This window comes from Filicampus tigris, chromosome 1 (assembly GCF_054856515.1).
Source record: "Filicampus tigris isolate MCC_2025a chromosome 1, RoL_Ftig_1.0, whole genome shotgun sequence".
Classification (NCBI taxonomy): domain Eukaryota; kingdom Metazoa; phylum Chordata; class Actinopteri; order Syngnathiformes; family Syngnathidae; genus Filicampus; species Filicampus tigris.
Genome location: NC_141217.1, coordinates 14,601,545 through 14,625,716, shown reverse-complemented (window position 1 = coordinate 14,625,716; position 24,172 = coordinate 14,601,545). Strand labels below are relative to the sequence as shown.

At 40.6% G+C, this 24,172-nt stretch overlaps 2 protein-coding genes across 5 annotated transcripts; one reads left to right on the top strand and one right to left on the bottom strand.

Moving 5' to 3' along the window:
• Positions 1-6,085: 6,085 nt before the first annotated feature.
• On the top strand, positions 6,086-14,948 carry kcna10a (potassium voltage-gated channel, shaker-related subfamily, member 10a). The gene is made up of 2 exons (XM_086043117.1): positions 6,086-6,391; positions 12,330-14,948. The coding sequence occupies exon 2, from the start codon at positions 12,457-12,459 to the stop codon at positions 14,176-14,178; it is 1,722 nt and encodes a 573-aa protein (XP_085899243.1). The 5' UTR covers positions 6,086-6,391; positions 12,330-12,456; the 3' UTR covers positions 14,179-14,948.
• A 4,445-nt stretch (positions 14,949-19,393) lies between these two features.
• Positions 19,394-24,135, bottom strand: pnpla1 (patatin-like phospholipase domain containing 1). Of its 4 annotated transcripts, none has more exons than XM_086048539.1 (10): positions 23,968-24,135; positions 22,941-23,061; positions 22,608-22,840; positions 22,460-22,525; positions 22,177-22,386; positions 21,922-21,982; positions 21,556-21,819; positions 21,359-21,473; positions 20,302-20,424; positions 19,394-20,194 (listed from the first exon to the last, which is right to left on the bottom strand). In XM_086048539.1, exons 1-10 carry the CDS (start codon positions 23,968-23,970, stop codon positions 20,032-20,034), a joined length of 1,359 nt encoding a protein of 452 aa, XP_085904665.1. In that variant the 5' UTR covers positions 23,971-24,135; the 3' UTR covers positions 19,394-20,031. The 4 variants fall into 4 exon arrangements, with proteins under 4 accessions (XP_085904665.1, XP_085904675.1, XP_085904655.1 ...); XM_086048549.1 differs by having other exon boundaries at positions 22,941-23,128; positions 23,968-24,113; XM_086048529.1 differs by having other exon boundaries at positions 22,941-23,136; positions 23,968-24,107.
• Between the last annotated feature and the right edge of the window lie 37 nt (positions 24,136-24,172).

Below are 24,172 nucleotides of genomic sequence, written 5' to 3'. Positions count from 1 at the left end.
GCTATTGTGTGATTTTTCTGTCATTACACCGTACCGTGTGCGCCAAATTGATGTTGTGTTAGTAGTCTTGATAAGGAAATTACCTCATTGGCCTTTTGTATGATTTCATACGAGATTTAAATAGCAAACAATTTCTCCCAAAGACTATTCATTTGCCCGCAAGAACATAGTCATACACATGGAAGAATGTTCCAGTACAGCATTAGATTGCCCATTAGAGAGGACCATTTTAGTCAACTGAAGACCTTCACCTTGGCTTTGTCATGCACTTTTCTTAAGTGAGTCTTTATGCTACTTGTCTGTGGTTTACAGCTAAGGCAAAGTGCTCTATTTATAAACTGCAGTATAGGGAAAGTGAGCCGGAGTTTGGCACAGAGGCAAGAAAAATGCTCACGTCTCCTGCTTCTACAGAAAGTGGGACGAGTACAAACAACCTCAGAACCTGTGTTATCTGGTGGTCTACTTGCTCTAGTGGAAGAAAATGCTTGTTTCTTGTGTCAGTGCTCTTGTCTTTTCAGCTTGGTACTACTAAGCTCATCCGCTCTGTCCTTCCTTCTCACATTTCACTAAGCACACATTTCCTCTCATGTTTCTCTCTTTGTGGCAGCTTCCTATACACGAGTAGACGCAGGCCTACTGTACACATTATCCGGACTGATGCACCCTCTGTCCATCACACTTGGCTGACTTCCAGTAAGTCAGCTAAGGATATCACTCAGGTCAGTAAGTGGAAGTTTACTAAATCTGTTCAAATGTCCTTGAGCAAGGCATTGGACCCTAACCAGAGACTACCGACATTCACTAAGAATGATTGGAACGATGGCAGTTGCGTCAAGCAGTGGGTGGCTGGATAATAGAGGGTATTGCCCCACCAATGAGCATATTACTTTGAATAAGACTGAATAAAAATGAAATCATCTTTTGAACGGTACCATATATATATATATATATATATATATATATATATATATATATATATATATATATATATATATATATATATATATATATATATGTATATATATATATATATATATATATATTTATATGTATATATATATATATATATACATTTATATTTATATATGTATATATATATGTCTATATACATATACGTGTGAGGCAGTAGTTCCTAAGCCATGCTGTAAATGACTTAACATGTTATTTGAATATCTGAAAGCAGACCATCATCACAATACGTATGTGTCCTTTACAATGGACACAAGTATGCCCGTGGCTGTGTGTTGCGTGAGGCAATCCTCAGCGGACCCAGTGAATACCTCACATGTTGGCGACATTAGATCAGTGCAGTAAATGCTGATTTATAACCTCATACATGGGTCTTTTAATGACCTGTCAACATGAACTTTCTTTAAAGCAAAACTGGTTCCACGGGGGAAACCTGGACCATTTAGAGTGTCCTTGTGGAGGAGAGCGATGGAGAGGGTTTTTCATCATTCCTGTTGCAACAGTGGAAGCCCCCTTGCAGTTGTGTACTATTTATAGCACATACTGATAATTCCCTCTCTGTTCACAAGGAATGCCTCCTCTCCTTGCTTGAAATAGATTAAAGACCGCGTCCTGTACTCTGTGCTCTAGTTTGGTCAACTGACACGCATGACGTTTATTTTTGAAAATAATGTATGCAGAAAGACTACATTGATAAAAGAGCGAGGGAAAAACAACAATGCAGTGATGTACTTTCAGACTGGGTTGGCATATGAGACAAGAAAAACGCTGCAAGGGAGTTCCAACCTGACAGTTCGTATAATGAGCCCAATTGATTAGTAGGTTTGACCTACTTTGTTCCGACTGCTTCCCATCATCCAGGATTACTTACATCAACACAGGAGTGCATGGGAGTTACACTGGGCTGGTGTTTTTTGTTTGGCATCCATTTAGTGCCCTATTTTCGTGCCGAGCGCAAATGTAGCGCAAACTGCAACTTTATTATTATAAATTTTTTGGGGGAGTTTGTCAAAGTCGGAAACGCTAACGGGAGCCCATTTAAAATGATAGTCGGATCGGCCTAGAGGTGATTACTATTTGGTCCGGCCGGACAAAATGGTGGATATACGCTGTAGGCGGAATAAACGGACTGCAATTTTTTAGGAAAATGCCCAGCTCTGCGTATTAAGTACGTTCTTGATGCCAATTGGTTGTTGCAGATGACAAAGGACGGACTGGGCCTGCCTGAAATCATGACCGAAGGATGACTGACGGGCTGATGTGCCCACATATGGGCACACATAATAATAATAAAACAACAATAATAACAATAATAATAATAATTAGCTCTGCAGTTAGAAGGCATTTAAAAAAAAGATCTCGTCTGTAGTTAGCCTTTGGCCCCATAAAAGTAAATACGGTATAGGGCTTTCCTCAAGGTTTTCTGGTCCGTGAATCTTGTTAATTTACATTTCACTCCATGAATCACGAGTTGGATGGCACAGTGGTCGACTGGTTAGCACGTCCGCCTCGCAGTTTAGAGGTCGTGGGTTGGAATCCGGCCCCGGCCTTCCTGTGTGGGGTTTGCATGTTCTCCCTGTACCTGCGTGGGTTTTCTCCGGGTACTCCAGTTTCCTCACACATTCCAAAAACATGCATGGTACTTTGATTGGACGCTCTAAATTGCCCCTAGGTGTGATTGTGAAGCGGATGTTTGTCTCTGTGTGCCCTGCGATTGGCTGGCAACCAGGTTGGGGTGTCCCCCGCCTACTGCCCAAAGACAGTTGGAATAGGCTCCAGCACCCCCACAACCCTTGTGAGGGTAAGCGCATTGGATAATGGATGGATGGATGGAATCATGAGGTCAACAAGGGAATAAATCACGTATAAATTCTTTTTTTCTTTTCCACATAAACTTTTCTGACCCCTTGCGGCCATGAGGAAGTATAGACATTTCTTGTTTTTTCTCTGGAAAGTGCTCTGGGTCTGCAATTTTATTGCTGTATGTCAAGGCTTTATTTATTTATGCATACATTATTTTTACTTATTTATGTTTGTATCAGGCAATTCCACATACAATGAAGAATTTTCTACACTTTACATTACACTTTACAAATAATTAGAGCTGCCCTTCTCTGCTCTTTGGTGACAGTTAATAGAAATGAAATGAAATATGAATGAAATTTAAACGTGTTATTACGTTTGAGCATGTTCAATTGCATGTGTGAGTGTGTTCCCACGTATTCAGGAAATCATTACAGTGACGAGTAGACAGACACAGAGACAAGACAGAAAGACTTCTTTTCCACCCGGCTTAGCCACCTCCCACACACGGCTCGCAAACATGATATACAGAGCTTTAAATATCTGAGGTACATGAATAATTCATGAGCTCTAAACTGTGCTGCATGATCCTCTCAGGTCTCTAGTGGTCCGTCATTCTTTCCTCTCTGCAGGTGCATTTTATGTGTTTACATTGTGCCCGCATCGGCTTTTCTTTTTCATACCTTTTATTAGAATATTGATCAAGTATGCATCACATAATGGAGTGGTGATTGCACAGCATTAGCAATGAACAGTTTACCTTTTATAATTGTATCTCAAACTCAAGTGCTCATTGACTCACACTCCATTAGCTTCTTCTATTACAAAGAGCACTCCCAATGTCAATAATAATCGTAATGACAATATTAATACAAAATTTTAATATGAGTGGAAGGATCTCTATTCGGACTCCAGTACTCTGGAATGACCTGTAAGTGTGGAAATTATAGCAGCTGCATGTGCTAAATGTTTAAATCTCATGACTTATCTCTTCAGTCTCGAATTTGGTTAAACCACACAACAATTTTTTGTTTGTTTGTTGTTTTTTAGTTGTTGATTTTGTCCTGTTTTACTGCCGCTTCTCTTCTATCCTCCCCCTTCCTCTTCTGCTCAGAGAGGTGGATGATGAGCGAACTGAGGCTGTTGCTTTGGAGGATTCAGTATTGAGCTGATCCTTACAAGGCCTCAGGAGGACCACTCGACTTGCAGTTCTTCATTTCATTCAAATGACTCGCATGCTGTTTAAACTAACATTGTGTAGTATCATATCAAGTGATTAATGTTGCCTGGAATCAGCCTAAAAATATCCTGAAAGGGGATCCCTCTATCTGTGATCCCTTCTCAATAAGAGCGCAATTGAAAAAAAAAAAAAACACTGAGTATTGCTTCAAAGCATATAGCCAAATTGTTTTTTGGTACCACCAACAAGCTGGCTTGCTGACCTCAGACTGCCAGTCGGTGTGCAGCTGTAGCAGGTCAGATGAGGAGGAGATAGACCGTGCAAGCTCTGAAAGCAACACATCTCATTCAAATGATCAGAAATTCCAAAAGGTCCGCGGAAGATGGATAACCATCCTGATCATTTGAATCAGGTGTGTTGCAATAGGGAGGGATGGAAAAGAGGCAGGGCAGCGAACCTCGAGAGAGTCATCCAACTCATCACTATCTGGCTGAGGTCCCAACAAACGCCAGCAGAAGGCAGCATCTCCTCACTGTCTACGGTGTCGTGTCGTCCATGTGATGCTGGCCAGGACTCAGGAGCTTTCCTGTTTCAGGCTGAGGCTTCACGCAAGGCCAGCCGTGGCAAGGCACAATATACTGTGACACTATGACACATATCAATGAAAATGAATGGCTCTTACTGAATCACACAGGGTGTTAACCTTCTGATTTCAGTGGATCACTCAGGTAAATGTTATATGAGAAAACGTTTTTCATTTTGAAGAATGATTAAAGGCAGTTCGAACTATTATCTTAACTTTTATTTTGTTGGGCTTCTGGTTGTTTTATTCTCTCTATTTTGTTGTGTTTGTTTGTGTTTTTGTCCAAAAGCCTTTTTTTTTGCATCCAAAATTCAAGGTTGCCTATTTCTGACCTTGTGCACTGTGACAATTTCCATACACTGTGCTGCGCTACATTAGTTGTTCAATATCCATGGGCGCTCTGAACAGCACTTGAAATAAAATGTATTTTGTAGGCGATAAATGATAGACGGGAAACTTTTAGAAAAATAGCCGGACTAAGCATGGTCGGAAGCCCATTTTTTCCCGTGTATTCAATCGTCTATTTTACGCAGTGTGGCGTAATGGCCGCCCCGAGTAGTGTTTTGTTTTCCTTTTTTTTTTTGTTGGACAATAACAAATGAAAATAGTGAGGTTCACTGGATTACTTTGGCTTGTTTGTTTAATATGGATCGATGAGATCCTTCGTTGCAAAGGCCCCCCTCAATCTTGTGTTGTGAGATCAGTCCGTTTCATTTTATTATGCACTTTATAGTCGCGGTTAGCGACGAATAGGCTAATATCTTCATTTCAGATGTCAAAAAGTGTGGCTCCCTGTGTTTTCTTTTCCGTCAAAACCAGGTCGAACTGGCTCTTTTAGGGTTAAAGTTCACCGACCCCGTTTTATGGTGTCTGCTGTATTTGTGTTAGTATATGCTATAATGCTATATAAAAAAGTTGAGGTGAATTGAGAATTGGTATTGTTTGGTTTGGTTTCACGGACTATTAACAAAAGAGTAGACAAAGACTAGAGTTGTGCTTTGCATGAAAATAGAGCCCTATATGCATGAATTTCCATCCATCACCATGTCTAATGTGGAATCATTTTACCTGTTAAAATGGAAATTACACCCGAGGTTGGGTCTCACTTCCACACATTGCAACTACAGTCTTTGTTTTCTTGTTTTGTTCTTTCACCAGTGGTGTGACGTCTAGGTGAAATATTGTGATTTCTAGCAAAGGTGCACTCCATCTGCTCACTGACCTGTTCTTGGGAATGACATTAAACTCACAAATTAATACTTCATGCACACGTACTTATTTCGAGGACACGTTTTGTTTTCCACCCCATATTATGTCTGGTGAACACAAATGATTTTTCATCTTAATCAGAGATGAGAATGAGAGTCATCCTGAGGGAGTGCAGCCAAGAGAGCATGAGGCAGCTTATGATAGAGGTTAGGAAACAACCTTTTTTTAATCTCCTTAGTTTCTCTCTCTCTCTCTCTCTCTCTCTCTCTCTTTCTCTCTCTCTCTCTCTCTCTCTCTCTTTCTCTCTCTCTCTCTCTCTCTCTCTTTCACTCACTCTGGACCTGATGCACAGTTGTTGCACAGTTGTTGTTGTTGTTTTTTTTTTATGAGGGCGAAGACAAGCGGGGAATTGGCCAAATAAAACGTCATTATGTTCTCGTTATATCACTACGACATCTGGCCCCAGTGTGACCTCCACCTGCCCGCGGGGGGTGCAGTTGTGCCGCTGGTGAAACAATGCAAGCTGTGGATGTGCGGGCTGTGTCCAGTGTGCACTCAACATGCCTCCGCTTTGGCCCGGAGAGCCAGGAGAGCAGGACCAACGCTATCAGGGCCGAGGAGTCGTAAAGGTCTCTGTGGAAATTGAGGTAAGGTACCTCTGTGACTTTCCCATCCTTATATGCAATCTGTGTAACAAGTGCAACAAACGGTGTGTGACTGAGTGTTGTGTTGTGCAATACTCTCAAACAGCAGTTTTAAGAACATTTTAAAAAAGTAAAAAACAAAAAAAAAACACTAGTAGGAAATGTCCTAATTTCACAAAGTGATGTAACTGTGACCAAAGTGTCTTTTAATTTCAAGGGGTTTACAAAAATATGATCTATGCCTTTATTCACATTTGGGTCCGTTTTTTTTCCACCAACATTTTTTTCATATTTTGGTGTTTGAAAAAAAATATATATTTTTTTTAAATCAAGGGTCTGCTTTGAGTGTGGTCGCATGTGGCCCGCGGACCCCATTTGCCCATTTCTGGTATAGATTTTTATCTTGAGGTACACAAATTGAGTCCTCCTGTATTTCTGTACTCTGTACTTTTCATGAAGCTATGTTATTGAGTATTGACCGGGGGCTAATTATTGGAATCCAGGGTGACCGTTTGGATCTATTCCAGTGCCAAAAGTGTGCAGCTACAATTTCCAATTCATAACAGTCATGTATGAATGGGAAGAAAATCAGTAACTTTTACATTACCAAACGTGTTGAGTTACTGCACGCTTGAAGTTCATTGGATTTTCTTCTGAGAGTGCACTCCAATTGTACAGTACTCAAGTGGAAGTGACAGTGTGAAAATAAGAAGTAAAAGTCCTTAGTGTTTTATGTACTGTTATACAACTTGATTTGTTGCATTAAAAGTTAGAAAGTAGGAGCTGAAAAAGCACATACATGGAGACTACAGGGTTGTATTCAGTTAGCATCTTTGTGTGTGTGTGGGGGGGGTGCGTGCGTGTGTGTGTGTGTGTGTGTGTGCGTGCGTGGGGGAGTGTGTGTGTATGGCTGGCTACTTTATATGATTGTGGGGCACCTGGGATTAGTGTAATAGTCAGTCCAGATGGCTATATTTTCCCTGTCTGGCATAAAAAGTGGACTTCTGGAAAATAATGTAACATTTCTGTAAATGAGACAGGCGTAATCTCTTTTGGAGGAGGGAGGTGGAGTAGGAGGGGAAGGATTTGTGTGTTTTGTAGTTAGTTACCGTAATTGGGTCCAGAATAACAACTATTGCCTTTTGTCTTGCGAGCAAATGTTCTCTTATAGGCGATGACAACTTATTACAATTACTATAGCGTTGTGTTGTCAAATCTGCACGAAAAGAAAGTGATGTAACAACAAAGGTCACAGCTGCGGGTTTACACTAAATACAATTACATCATGATACACTATTATTCTAATATTATCTGCATATTCCACTTACAAATGTCATATAGTGTTTTATCCATCCATTCATCCATCCATTTTCTGTACTGCTTATCTTGTTTAGGACTGTAGTGGGCAAGGGCTTATCTTAAGCTGACTTCAGGCAAAAGGCAAACTGTATCGTCAATCACAGGGCACATATAGAGACAGACAACTATTTACACTCACATTCACGTATGGTAATTGAAACAATGCTGCCTGCACAGAAGTCTGGCGAGTTAATCATTACACCATCAGGGACTCCTTCATTTCAACTGTGAGACAGAAAAGATTGGCAAAGGAGTAATCAGAGAACGATATAACTTAAGTAGGCTCCCTACGGTTGCTGTTTTTAGATGTTTTTACAGGAAGTTTTGAATTCATTAGGAAGGGATTTCAATTTGCTCAGGCTGTTGTTTCTGTGCCTGCGTATCTGCATGCCTGTGTGAAAAGGCCAAAGACGGATTTTGGACCCAGCTGCTGTGCACAGGAACTTGGCCCGGAGCCTGTCGATACACCCCTGTCAGCTTGCATCTTATAAATGCCCCGCTGCACATAAACAACACATGTGCTCCACACATGTAGATAAGGAAAATGCACTAATGCGCAGTCTATAATCCGTAAAAGCCAGTATGAATTATTTCACAAATGGATGTTGTGGGTACATTCGCTTTTCATTGTGGATGCAGCTGTGTTGTGAACAGCCCGAGGTGTAAGTAATGCCTCGGGCATGGGGTTGAATGCGGGTTTGACATTAGATTTAGAAAGTAAAAACAGAAATCGTGACTTGCGACAACAAGTGATGAATGTCCTGGTCAACGCACGCTGTGAAAAATCTTTCATTTTCCAAATACACTGCACATGCTTAAAAGTCTTAATCATGTGTGTGGCACGTGTGCGTGCCTGCGTGTGTATGCGTGTGTATGCATGTGGGGGCTACTCCTTGTGTTTGTCTGCCTATCTATGACAGCTAGCTGGCATCTGGGTTGATCTGACACAACTGATCCCCCGGCTTATGGCACTGTGCTGCCCAGCCTGCATTAATCCCAAAAAATCTTGTCCAAAAATATCACCTCTACCAACTAATGCCCTCCGACAACCAAAGACACACTGCCACCAAATCATAACAAAGAGTGGACAACGCACGAGGTCAGCCACGCAACAGAGGTTCTTTTCACGTTACGCTCATCTCATCATGCACTGAAGATATTGTACAAATGAGAAATACCAATATTTAGTGTGCTCATACGCCTGTAAAATGCAACCCCAAAATGAGATTCCAGAGGAATATATTTTCTTCAATTAAACTCAGCCGTATAATCTCGGCCAAGTGCATACATATTTAGCATAGTCAGCAAATGTCTGCCAGGGTCTCCATTGTGGGCCATGTGTAATTTGTTGTACCTACAGTATGAGCATTTGTTTATTCCTTTGACCTAATCCACTCGATTTACTGAATGAATTTATAGCTTTAGGTGACAAGTTGCAATATTTAGACATATTATCCGCCCTGCTACGGAAGAGTTGGTTTGAAGCTAAACTAGATCTGGCTGAACATCTGTTCATGTTTACACACATCTGGTGAAGTCACAGGGGTTAGCCGACTAAAATGTGATGTTTCTCAGAGCAGCATGCCAAACCATATTTCTGATGCTACATCCAATATCTCACTACGTGCACTCCTTTTTTTTTTCTGTACATTAGCATCACATGTGGCGCAAGCTATTATCTTGTGGCTTTCTCCCTCAATGTTGTGTATTATTAGAATGGCAAGAATAGACAGAGCGCCAGGCATTCACATGCACCCCATGTGACACCTCTGTTTTAAGCCATCCCGCCACAAGGTCAAGGTTATGCTGTTTCCTTAGAATGAAATTGGATTCCATGCATGCTACTAGGGCTGTTCGATTTTGCCGAACATGAAAATCCAGATTATTTTCTCCCAAACCCGATTTTACGATTTCTTCGTAAAATATAAAATAATGAAAAATGAAGTATTTTGAATGTCTTTTATTTAAACTGAATTTTTATTTCTTTCTTTCGAAATGCAAGTCAATTTAACTTAATACACACAGAACAATCCATTGGGATTTACAGCATTTTACTTACACAATAGATTTCAGATCTGTTCTTAATTGAACAAATAATGAATGAAGAAAGTGCATATACCATCCGAAACAAAATCATCAACACGAGAGTAGATAGACAGTCAAGTCTGTAAACCAAACAGTCTGTCATTTTGCCAACCAGCTAGTGACGAGCCTTTCACCTTTCTCCCTGGTCTTACTTAAACATAAATCAATGATTAGTGCAAAATTGTCACTCAATAATACAATGCACTGTCAATGCACCGGTTGGAAGAGAGGTCCGTTCTAGAGGAAAAAAAAAGGGACGCCTTTCAGACGTTGAGTTACTTGCTCACGGGTTGTATTGTACATGCGTTGTGTACTACACTACTATCTATTTTTGTGTACTATCTATTTTTGCCCGATTATTAACTCAACGCTCACTTGCATGAGCAAATAGCAGAATCGCCGGTAGCCATGGATGTTGTTGTTGTTGTTGTTATCGGATTGCGCGTTCGTGGGAGGAAGCGGAATTGCAGAGGAAACTACGGTGGCTTAGATACACCAAAACAAAACAAAAAAATCGAACGTGCCAATTTGAACGTTTTTAACATCGTTTATCCAGAAAATTAAGGTTTCGGTTCAAAATCGCTTAATCGAGCAGCCCTACATGCTACTATGCACTATTGTATGCAAAATACGTAACTATTATTTTGTCAATTGTGTCAATTCTTCCTTTCCATTCCATTCTTGTGATTCACAAACCCTGGTAACCCTTACGTGAATTTTACCGATTGATATGAGCCGTTCATCAATGGCTTTTCTTTAATGATGCGTATTACAAAAATAAAGCAGGGGAACGATTATTACATGAGGCTGACAAATAAAGACACAGCAAATGAACACTGTTGCCGAGAAGCTTGCAGAGGTTGTTCAGGCATGCTCTTGTTACAAAGTAGAGTTATCTTCCTGACGTGCCAATGTGTTTTACGGCGTGTGGACAAAGTGGTATGCCGCTGTGATTTGTGCATTCTGGAATCTGACATTTGATCATTCATAAGCTTTGCTGTTGCCAAGAAGAGTTCTGCTTTCTAATGATGGAAGATTATTTCGACAGTACAGGGCAGAGCGATGGGGAGTCAGCCCCATCTGTCACAAGACGGCATACGTCTTGAAGAAGACTGTAAAATATCGGGATGTAATGAATGGATCATGAAATATTTATGGCAAGTTGAAAATAAAGGATGGAAGGCACACGGTGTGAGAAAGTATACGTTAATCTCCCCTTGTCACGATCCGTGTATTAATAGGTTCAGTATTACTCTCGTCATTGTGAATCATGACTCACTAATCAAATTTACAAAAAAATTACATTTGATCAAAATGAGTATCCGTTTTAAGGTCACTCTTGTGTCCCATGACCTTGTCCTTGTTGGTAATTGAGCTTGTTGTCATAACAATTAGGACGATTCCATGCACTTTAATTAGCAGTGTTCACACGTTACAGTATGATGTTTGTGCTGTTGCTGTCAGCAAGAGCGAGCCCCAGGAGGACAGAAAGCTTTGAAAATGAATTGTTGAAAAATAAAGCATGTCAAACTTGTTTGTGTTTTGTACCTGTCTTCATTGATTTTGTGTCATTGTGCACCATTGTGGGATGGAACGCAGCCGATCGAAGCAGCACCCGTCATTCCTTTTAAATTCAGCGCAGAAAGAGACATGCGGTCTCCATGGCATGTTGATGAAAGAAAGACTTGCCGAAGACGTAAAGTTGGCCACTTTGGAGATACACTTGGACACTGCCATCTACCCTGAGCCCACCACCCCCCAGGGTTGTGCGGCCCGGTCAGTGGGGTGCTAGTAAAATATTTTCAAGATGATAATTTGCTTAATGATTTGATTCCTACAACGATTCAGAGGGATTGTCCCACACTGTAATCATATTTCTGAATGAAATCCACCCAAATCATGTTACATCACCTGCGTGACAACTTAGACCTGCTTTTAGGTAGTCTAAAATCTATTCTACTTTTGGTTCCCAAATTGCCAGATACGTCAGGGGGATGCAATAGAATACGACAGAACACCTATCAAGGCGTAATGCGGTCTCTAACAAAATCACAAACACGGTAAACTGGACATTGGACTGGAGATGAAAATGAAATGTGCCCGTTTTTACGCCGAGTGCTTGGGCGCCTGACAACGAAAAAGGGCATTTTACACTAACCCTCACTATAAACTTTACAACCTTGATAAGGGCCATTGTAAAGACATGGCGGTTGCCTCTTGACTGTTCCCTCCTGACATTTGAAAACATCGCATATTAGCCAAACACGCGGCCTAGATATCAGGGTACGGTGTTCTTTTCGCAGTTACAATGACTCATCGCGGCGCCTCCTCAATAACAGCATAAAGAACGAAAAAAAAGGCAATTGTTTTTGTAGTCTTTCAATCATTTTGCCTATGTCTTCTGGCTCCTAGATATCTTGCTTCATTGAGAATTTTCAAATAGTTACGTTACCATTTTTTTGTCAAACTAACTGACTTCTTGTATCTCATTCCGCAGGTGTGGAAGAGAAAAAAGGACAAGTATCTGACTGCCTCTGAGTTGCTATCTGCTGACTGAGCCACTCATCTAGCTGTGTATGGTTTTATCACGGGTCCTTTTGGTCTGCTTGGGCTGAACTGGAGCCATGGACATGGCCCTGGTAGACTTTGGGAGTCTAGATGAGCTTGACGTCGGCCTGGAGGATGGGGACACTTATGCGGATGAGAGCACGGCTCTTACCGTGGACGTACCCGCAGAACACGACATGCCAGGTGGCAAATACCGACTGCGAGCCCCACAGTTTGCCACCTGCACACTGTCCGGCACCAGTCCTGTTCCCTCGTGCATGTGGGAATCCACTTCATCGACACCACTCCCATTTATACAGACGCTGGAAGTACCTCCTTCCCCAATGCTAACCCCAAGCATGGAGGGCAGAAGTAGTCGCTCCAGTATGATCTCCAACTGGAAGCTGCTGCTAAGCAGTGAAGGCACGAAAGAAAGCGAGGCGGTCTTCAGCCAACTTGCGAAGGAGTGTTGCGAGGACCTTTTTGTGGATAAAAGAGGTTTGGACGATGGAGACCAAAAAGTCATTATCAACATCGCCGGTCTTCACTTTGAGACTCAGCTCAAAACATTAGACCAGTTCCCTGATACCCTGCTAGGAGACCCTCAGAAGAGGATGGACTATTTTGATTCAATGAGGAACGAATACTTCTTTGATCGCAACCGACCCAGCTTTGACGGGATTTTGTATTACTACCAGTCCGGGGGCAAGGTCAGACGTCCGGCTAATGTTCCCCTAGATGTGTTTGCTGATGAAATCATATTTTACAGGCTTGGAAATGAAGCCATGGAGCAGTTCCGGGATGACGAAGGATTTCTTCGGGATGTTGAGATACCGCTACCTAACAATGATATCTCCAGACAATTCTGGCTGCTGCTCGAGTACCCAGAGAGCTCCAATGCGGCTCGATGCGTGGCACTGGTGTCCGTGCTTGTTATTGTCATATCCATCATTATTTTCTGCATGGAAACACTGCCGGAATTCAGAGATGACACTGACATCGTAGTGCACACGGCCATGAAGCCTGTCAACCTATCTGGAGTTTACAGCTCTGTGGCTCCACCTGGTGTGATGCCCACAGTTTTCTCTGATCCCTTCTTCATGATTGAGACTGCCTGCATTGCCTGGTTCTTCTTTGAGCTGTGTATACGATTTTTGGTCTGCCCGAGCAAAAGAGAATTTTTCCACAATCTTATGAACATTATTGATATCATATCCATCATCCCCTATTTTGTCACTGTGGTGACGGAACTGATCACGAAGCCCGAGGAGAGCTCCGGACAGAATATGTCTTTGGCCATCCTTCGCATTATACGTCTGGTCAGGGTGTTTCGAATTTTTAAATTGTCACGCCACTCCAAGGGGCTGCAAATCCTGGGACAGACCCTCAAGGCCAGTATGAGAGAACTTGGCCTACTCATCTTCTTCCTGTTTATTGGAGTTATCCTTTTCTCCAGCGCTATCTACTTTGCTGAGGTAGACGAGCCGAACACTCAGTTTGTCAGCATACCTGATGGCTTCTGGTGGGCAGTGGTGACCATGACTACTGTAGGCTACGGGGACATGTGTCCCATCACCCTTGCGGGCAAAATGGTCGGGACGCTGTGCGCCATTGCAGGTGTACTGACCATTGCTCTACCCGTTCCTGTCATTGTCTCCAATTTCAACTACTTCTATCACAGAGAAAATGAAGCAGAGGACAAGCTGTCCTTGACAGATGCTGTTGAGCAAGCCATAATGGAGGACATTTGTATGAAAGAAAGGAGCAGCTCTTCGCTTAATAAGGTCAATGGCATCTGACAGAGGGACATCACTAAGAATATGCATTTGCTTACAAGTATTTAGAATTTGCACACTTATTTTCACTAAAAAGTGTAAAAATGATGAAATATACCTATGAAATAAGGGTTGGACTAAAGGTCGTTCTAGTAGCCCATGTTTCAGAACTAACTGAAGTCTCTTTGCCGAGTCTTTCTAGTAGATTATTTAGCAAATTACGTTGGAGTTTTTCCATAGCTAACCAATTTTGTTGTTCTAGCTATCTTGAGTCCTCATGTTTGAAAACCATCTTTGTTTTAAATTAATCTGTTCTGATATTTTACTCCCTACCTTCACTAGGGCGAGCCTTACTGAACTACAAATTGTGTTTATGTGCAACTTTATTGTCTTAGTGGCTGCTGCAAACATGGGCCATATGGTCTCACTTCTGTAAAGGTTGGCCAAAGGAGATACATCATGCTTTCAGATTAAATCTGGAACCCAAGCTAATGCTATAATCGCCCCCGAACCAAAACAACTACAAAGCAGCATTTTTCCTTCCACTGTTGTACTACAACAAGATTTCTTGCAAAGCAATGCAGGAATTGTCATCATTTTTAAAAACAGTTTTGTAAATGGAACCGTTTTCACTCTTATGTTGTTATATTTAGTGTGACATTTTGTTTACTTTTACCAGTTGATACAAATTATTGTACATTATTTCTAAACTGCTGGAATTACTATAGAGGGTTCAGACTAGTTTCAATGCTATGTACACAAACCAAAATAATCATTAAAAAACAAGAAACACATTCATTCATAGTTGAAGAATTCCTTTAGTTTCTGCAATGAATAAATTGTTCTTAGCTTCAGTGTTATTACCGTGTACACATTTGCAACTGTCATGACACTATCTGTTTCTGTGGTAGATGGAACCTTATCCACCTATCCATCCATTTTCTGTGTTGTATCCCTTTCAGGGTCACAGTTGGGCTGAAGTCTATAAAAGGCATCAAGAGGTTTGGTGATGGCTCGGGACCAATTCCTTGAGAGGATTTTGAGTAAAGAATTTGGGGTGGAAATTCAACAACGTTAAGAAGTATATGTTCAAGCTACAATGGAAAAAAAAACACATCACGTGTCTTAAAAATGTATTCCGCCGAGGACGTTTAGGACAAATGGGACTAAAGGATGGTGCAATAATCTACAGATTGTCATAAAAGTTTCTGTAGCCTAAAAGCAGGGCTAATATTAGTTACTTTTATTATAAAAATTGTGAAAAAAATATTATGAAAAGCCTCTGGCTGTGGCATGCTTACCTTGACACAACTTTTTAATCTTAGATACAGTATAGTAGGTTACCTTGGGGTCTAATGTCCTTATGAAATACTAAGAAAAGTACAGGTCAACACTGGAAACTGCCCAAAGCCAAGTCAGTGATGATACTGTTAAGATTTCAAAGAATTGTTCAAGATGAAAAAAAAAAGGCCTATTTCCTGAATGAAAAGTCATAGTCTTTTTTTGTGCAGAGGAAGTAAAATTAAACAAAAAAAGGGATTTTTGTATTATGAAAAAAAACAGAATTCCCCTCTTACGTCCCCACAACGGAAGCGTCCTGAAGCAGCTGATCCGTTTGTGGTTACAGAGTTTGAATCTTTTTTTCTGTATCTCCAGGACAGGATGTCAAAATGTTGGGTTAATTTTGAGGTAGCGATGACATGATTATGAAACATGCTCAATTGTAAAAAAAACAGTGGCAGTGAAACAAATGAATCAAATGTGCATTGGAAAACGTTCACGCAGCAGTTGCAGTTCCATTAACTCCTTGTGAGACAAATTCAGAACAAACCTGAAATTCATTTCATGGGGTCTGGGAAGGTATGATGGATTACAACTGACTGAGGGTGGATCTTAGCCACAAATGTGACCCACTAATTGTAAACATTTTGCTTTAAAATCTCTTAAAATCATTTTAAAAGACTTTAATCTTCTGAAAGTCTATTCCTGCTCATCAAAACTGAGATTCATCATCATCAAGAAAGAAGAGAAGCATGTTCTTTAAAGCGGATAAGTGTCTTTGGTTGTCCTTCTGTACCTTGTAGATAGTGTGTATTATAATACATACACTGTAGCACTGACTGCACTACCTTTGTTACCAAGAGTGTCACCCAAAGTCACGATAATTTAATACCAAAAATAGTAATAATTTTATAACACGACTAGAAACAACACCACTGCAACCAAACATCCACTCAGTCAGTACAAAATAACGATAAACTCAATCACAACTGTACATTGTAACTGCAGCAAAGCATGCTGGGAATGCTGCTACTGATGTGCTGTAAAGTACCGATGACAAAAAACTACTAATCCTGTAGAAAAGGGTAAAATAATACATCATTAAAATGTTGTGAACTAAAGTGGGCTGATCTGAGTCATGAAACTCCATATCTGAAAATTCCCACTCTGGCAATACTTGACACACTTAGTCTTTCAGCTTTGAATGCAAGTCCACACACACACACGTCCAGTGTGTGTTCTTTGTGGACTTAATTCACCTCCAAAGCAAATTGTTTATCATTTTGATACTCACTGAAATGAGACCAGTGTTTTTGCATGACCTTTGAGGCAGGTTGTTTTCCAAAACGGATGACCTTCAGTGTGAAAACAATGACATGCTACTGTGAATGAATTTCAGCCTGGTTGGCAAATGTGATCAGGAAGAGTTGCCATGTGAGGAATATAACTGTCGGGCTGATTTACAATTTGCTTCACCTAATCAGATGAATGTTTATTACGATCTTGGATGATGACGATGACGGCTCAGAAACAGCACGACTATGAAAGTACTACTTTGTATGATTGTCCTGGAGCACAGGATCAAATCCAAGAGATCCATGGAAATGAATAAAATAAATGAAAAACATGCATTCATTAAAATGTAAATGGTGTTCCCCAGTAAAATCTGACATCTGTTTCACTCTGGTGATTGCGTGAACAGGATTAATGAGAATTATCCCCATCGGACCTAACAGATTACCCAACTTCAAGATAAACAAACAGCCATGGTAGGTCACATGAATTCGGAGACACCTAAAGCGCCACATTTTCAAACTCATTTTTCTCTTTTTTTTTAATTTTTGTTTTTAACCTGATCTAATGACGGTCTTTCTCATTTATGAATTCCACAGTCACAATCCCTCTGACTTTGCTGCATCCAACACCAGTTTTTCAAATAACATGATATCGCCGTTGGAGAAAAATATACAAATATAGATGCGGGATTCACGGTAATTAGAGAATTTAATGGTCAAATGGGACACCCAGTAGTTTTCTCGGCAGCGCCAGGTCACTTATAGTTCAGGATGAAGGTAACCAAAGTCAATTGATACAACAATGTTTGTACATGTTTGAGAATCTGGGGCCCAACCAATTTTTCCATTGGGTTAAAACTTTTATTGGTACTCACCAAGATAGCCATACAAATCCCCACATGCTAACAAGCACAATGTACAGAATTGCACATCTCTTGCCATACATGAAGTGAGCTAATGGCATAAATCAGGCTTTACGCATCACCAAGCACACAACATGGCTTTAATGCTTTCAGCCTCCCTCTTAAGTGTAATCAGAGGATAAATTATACACAAACACAAGCTTACAAGTATGAGAGCAGAACATATAGTTTCAGTGAAGCGCAAGATTCTGATTCTCAAGACCGAAAAACTGAAAAATATGTATAATCGCATCCATAGATTATATTCTGCCCTCATACTATTTAATCATTAACATGCTCCAACATGTCACCAATGGTGTGAGTTGCTTTACTGAGGATTAATTTACAATTACGCATGCAAAAAAAAATGAAACCGTTTTCTTTCTGGATTAACAGGTATTGCATGGTTTTGCTGCCTCATATTAGTGGGGAGTGTGGTGTCTATTGTGATTGAATTGCGTGTTGTTAAATCTTATCTCTAATATTTTTGGGGTCATGATCTTATCTGTGATTAATGAATATAATTCAGATGTTTAGTTGATGGGTGTTTTCAGCACTTCTAAAAAGCCCTTGCTATAAATACTGTAAAATAACCATTTGAAGTGTGCTAAATATAACCCATGTAAAATTTACCTGGTTAAAGCATTCTAAAATAATTGGCCAATTATACGTACCTATTTCATAAGTGTTAACCAGAAAAAAAATTAGTAAAATCCTATATTACCAAATAGTTTCTCTATAAATCATCCGCCCAGCCACCCCCCATCACCATGTGCATAGCTGTAGATACAATTCAGCAGTAAAGATACACCTACACAGCCTCTCTGGTCTCTGTTTTTCCAAAAGCAGATGCTTTCCATCTGACTGGCTGGATCAATGGCTTGCATAGAAGAGCAACAGATGTGTGCGTAATCCGTATGATCCGACCACAGGCATTATATAAGAGGATCCCCCAGCAGGTAATAGGCCATCTGGGTGACACACGAACAGATAGCAAACAGTCTGTTGCAGAACAGTGCCAACACATTCATTCATCCATCCATCCATTTGGATGGGGCTGAAAAGGTAAGTAGCGGGACAGGATATCCTTGCTGAGGATCTGTAGGTCAATGACCTCACAGTGCCTCTGCATGTGTTAGAGTCATATTAGCAAAAACAGTTGAGTATAATAACAAAGGGCAACCAAATGGTCAGTAGCAACCTGGTAAAGATTTGGGAATGTTTAGCTTTTAAGCTTCAACCTTTGCAAGACTGATGTGGGTGTGTGCTTCATTTGTGCTCAATACTCCACACAGTGGTTATCTTGGCAAACTGTTAAAAAAAAAAAAATCTATACAGGAAAACTTTATTCTAAATAAAAAGGAAGGCGAAGTGAGGACCTGCATTGCCATACTATTACATATGAACGCAAGTATGGTTGGACCCAGTTACCTTTGATCTTGATTGGGTAACATGTAGGAAAGGCAACATGGCTGACGCGCTGCCCAAATGGCTCTGTTTAAATCGAAATAATTACATGCATTGAGTTGGTACATTTCCAATACAACTGTACAAAAAAAAAAAAAAAAAAAGTTGAGTTGAATTTTAACCTTCTTTCCAGCAGGGACACAGAACTATTCAAATAAATTCCAGATCACAGTAATCATTGTGTGCAAGTAAAATATTAACAAGTCTGTTCAATGCTTTTAAAAGTTTAACTGCACTTGTACATGTCAATGTGAAATTTATGGCAATAAAAACAGCAAAGAGGCGACGGAAACATTTGAGTGTGTGGCTATCAGCCATTGCTTTATTCATCAAGTGTAATAACTACATACAGTACATGCTAAAACAGCTCATGGGATAAGATGTACAAACGTTAATTTTCTTGGAACATACACTCATCTATACACCCCTATATCTTCTATTGTATTGAAACCATTTGGACACCCCGAATTGCAAAGTGGCCACTAAACAGGAAGCAAAGGTTTTCTGTGCCAAATCTCATATTGGACAGTTTAAACTAAGCCACAACATAAATATACTCACTACACGTTCAACAAATTACACTAGGAACTTGAGGACACATTTCTGGAAGGAATTGAGTGTCTAATAATTGGACTTAGCTCAGCGCTGAATTGTGAATTACTGTACTGTACATGCACAACCTTTAAAGTCTGAAGCAAAATTGTTGGACACCACTTTAATACTGCAAAGTAGAATGAAATCAAAACATTTTCGGCACAACTTGCTTAAATTAAGCCTTCACAAAACATGCTTAACCTCGCAGCTGCTCAGTGAGAATATGCACACCTAGAACTGCGTTTACGCGTTACACATGTGACAAGTTAAGCAAAGATGATTGAATATGCCATCCGGCTCGGCTAAAAATAAAGTCTGACCATTTCAATTGCGACATTTCACAAACCTCTTAAAGTAGGTATGGACCGCGAACTTCCAAACCTGACACTTTCAGAGAGAGCAGGACACGACGACTCCTTGTGACATGGAGGCAAACTGTGCTTTAGTCGAACCTCATTTTGAGCTTGTTTCAACGGCTCAAACTTCAACATGGGCAATACTCTGGATGGTAGAACAGAACAGACAAGGGAGGAAACATCAATACATGCTATAATTTTGAAAACAAAACAATGACTGTAATCATTCAAATCAATAAAAAGGTGTCAAACCTGTCCTTTAGGTTCTTCATGAAGGTACAGAGCAGTATGCCAAAAAAGAATACTGTAAACTGTCTCAGGCTACACCAAGCCCAAAAAGCCAATTCTGGAGTCTTCCGGGACATCAACACCACTCTGTTGAAGACAACATGGGCAGATAGTGTGTTGGGGTGTGTTGGGGAAAGAAGTTGTTCATACATGCAAAAGACATTCTGCGGTTAACATCACAAGGTACAAGAGCAATCTTAAAATGGCATTGGCAAGGCGGCCCTCAGGTATCAACTCACGAGGGGGTGACACTGATGTCACTTGACAATGACTCTGTTCACAACTTTTTCCAATAGTGCGGTGCTCGGGTAGAGAAGCAACCCATCTCAAACAAGCTACATTCTTTACTCTGACTTTATCAAGTCACTGAACCCTTAAGGGTCCAAGTAGAAAAATGGTCACATTTGGAGCCCTATGCAGCCTGTTTTAGTGTAGGTGCACCTCTACGCCAACATGTACAAGCCTGATAATCCTGATTTGAATCAGGTGCATTGCCATAGGGATACTAAATCAGATCTAAAACAGGCTGGATAGGCTGCATTTATTTCAATATGCGTTGTTCACATGCATAACACTGACAAAGATGGAATTAAGATAAGCAAGCCACTTCCCACAAACCTTATTTGACGATAAAAGATCAAAACAATCCTAACTTTTGAGTGTTGCTTTTTACTGGTCACCACGCAGGTTCAGGCCCTCAGATTATAGTGTAAACAAACTACAAAGCTTTTGTACTTTATGAGTTATGAAATATGTTTAAAAAAAATAATAATAACCCTCAGAACTGCGTCCAACATCAAACTCCTCATAAACCTTTGTTCATAAAAAGGTGCTATCCATACATATATTCTAAGAAGCTTTTTTATTCTATGGTTTGTTAAATAAAAAAAATTAAATTGATAGTGTTTTTCAAATTATAGCGCCCCCCCCCCATTCCCCAACAGTCTCACAAATCAATTTGCTGTGTAAATTTAAGTTAATAGTTGTAGCAAAGGCGATATAATTGTGATCCCATTCTTACATTTCCTTGGTTTCAACCAGAGACTGCAACAACATCATCATGGGTAGCACCACGTATGCCAATAATCCAGAAGATCCCAGCATGCTCCCATATATCGTCACATTGCCCATCAGAACTGTAAAACACAAAAGCCACATTTTACTGGAGTGTTCTTGAATACAGTTCTGATAAGTGTAAAATAAGAGTGCAATGCACACCATTTTTTATTGTGTCAAACGTGAGGGGGAGTTCTGTAGCTGTCAGTTTTCCAGTTGTAGATTCAAGTTCAGCAGAAGTGTTCATCTGCATGCTTTGGCTGCCTTGAAAAAAAGACAATATTGTTGTCTGCATTTTATCTTCCTCCTCCTCTTCTTCTTCTTCCTCCAGATTGGTTTCTGGGAATGTGGGCGTTTCAGCGCAGTAGTAGAGAGTGCTCTCTGGTTCTTGAGGAAGTTTGATCATTTTCATATTTTGGACAAGCTCTGCAAACAAGGGGAGGGGGAATAAGTTAAAACTGCGGTTAGATGTTAACGCATACAAACTTCTATTTGTGTGTGCTTTCCTTCAAGAAGTTGTTGACCAACCATTGTTCAGAAGAAAATGAAAGGCATCTTTGTAGCCATTGTGATAAGCTTGCTCCACGATCTGAATAAAAGAACAGTTTTTTAAAGTAGTATCAATCAATTTTAATTACTGCCCAAAATGAATCATGAGGTTCAAAGGAAAGAAAAACCATTCTGTTAATTATTCACACGGGTAGCCATAATTCCACTTTGAGCATTGAAAGGGATAATTCAGTTATTTAACAAGCCAGTGGAACATGCTTGGGGGGTACTCACCTCCGATTTTATGGGGTAGAGTGCATTCCAGAACCTCAGGCCATTGGCCAAATTGCCCTTCAAGGTTAATCCAGTCACAACCATGTCCAACATGCAGGGCTCGTCTCGGGGACAGATGTTGGTCTCTCCAGAGAACGGAGACACGGTTAAAGTATGGCAGGGTTGTGCCAGAACTGGCTGTATCTGGCTGAAACCTCCGTCCATATAGTACTGCAAGATAGGGTCACGAAAACATAGGGGAGACATGAAATGTTTTATTTTCTTCAATGCTGGAAATACTCACTACTCCGTTGAGAGAGGGAGGCAGCATGCCACAATATCCCGGAACAAAGCAGCTACAAAGCAGAGTCTGAGAATTGGAATTAAAAATGCTCAGTTCGAGGACTTTTAATTGCAAAGAATCAATCTGTTTAACCTGTAGTCCACCTCACCTGTATGACATCATCTTTGGAATGGTACTCTTTGATAACAGTGTACTTGCCGTCATCCAGACGGGTGATAGCCACAACGAGACGCCCATTTGCGAGGAGATGCGCATCGGCGGGAAGATATTTGTTCAAGACACATTTTAACCAGTGTAGAATATCTACAGAGGGGTTGAATGGTCCAAGTGTAAAGGTTTTCATCGCTTTGGCGAAGCAAAGCATCTCGTTTCGCATCGTAACTGTGCATGAGATCAAAAAAAAATTAAAAAAAATTAGTTGAAACAATCATTTCCAACCCCCTACACAACAAAAAGCACTCATGAGAAAAGAGCCACTTACTCAGGTTCATTCCACAGGTAACAGCAGCAGCAACCAAAGAGCCCGCTGATACACCAAGAATACACGGTGCCTTGCGCAGTAGCCACGGAGCATTATGTACAAAGCACTGGGCAACCCCCAACTGGTAGGTGGCCAAAAAGCCGGATCCAGAGAAGGAAATGGATGAAGGCGACTCACGAAAATTAACGCTGGATACCTCGAGAACCATTTTTAAGGCCGTCAGTACACAAACTCTAGATCTATTTCAGAGGTGATTAATGTTCTTAGCGTGCCCCCCCTCAAAAAGTGTCTCGCTCAGAGATGTCATCCAGTGAAAAGTAAGAGAAGGTTTTATAATGATGCCTTTTAAAGATATCTCAATTAGCCATAGCTTATTAGTCAGGGACATGTGATGTTTACCAAGCATACAACACTCTCACTGTCATTTGTCTGCTCCTGTTCAATTTATTTCTCTGAAACAACTTCCCATGTGATAACATCAAGGGAAAGGTCTGAATTTAAGTCACCAGTATGAAGTACTGCATGTGTACAATACACAAAATTTTTTACTGCTCGACCAAAGCGGAAGACACCTTGTGATTATACAACAGAAATTGGTAATGTGCCTCGCTGTGTTCTAGTTACACTGAAATGAAAACAGATTTAATAATACAAATTGGTGGGGGGCGCGCGCGCGCTGCGCAGCAGAGAGCAACCCAAAAAACTGCGACCCCCAGTGCTGATATTGGGGGGAAAAAAAAGGTTTTCACACTCAACACACTCCACTTTTTAATTCACACAATGAAATTATATACATAGAGCAAAGCATTATCTTTAAAACATATTGACTGTATATACTATATTGTTATGGCTTGGTGGAGACTGGTTGGAGACTGGTTGCAGGGAAGCAGTGAGGCAAGGCAGGCAAAAGAAAACAAGGCACTTTATAATCACCAAGAAACTAAATTAATGAAAGTACCCCCCCCCCCCACACCAAAAAAAACCAAAAAAACATTGAAAAACAAACAAGCACTCCGACTGAACTCACCATGACAAGGGGGGCAACTGACAGGAACTATACACAGATGCAAACAATTGAACAAAGACCTGAAGGAGGCATGGAACTAAATACAAACAAACTGAACAGACAACGGGGAACACCTGGACAAGACAAGTGGCTGAGGGAGCTGATTAAAAGACACAAGGGACCGGGTTGATGAGCACAGGTGGAAATGAAAGACCTAAAGAATAGG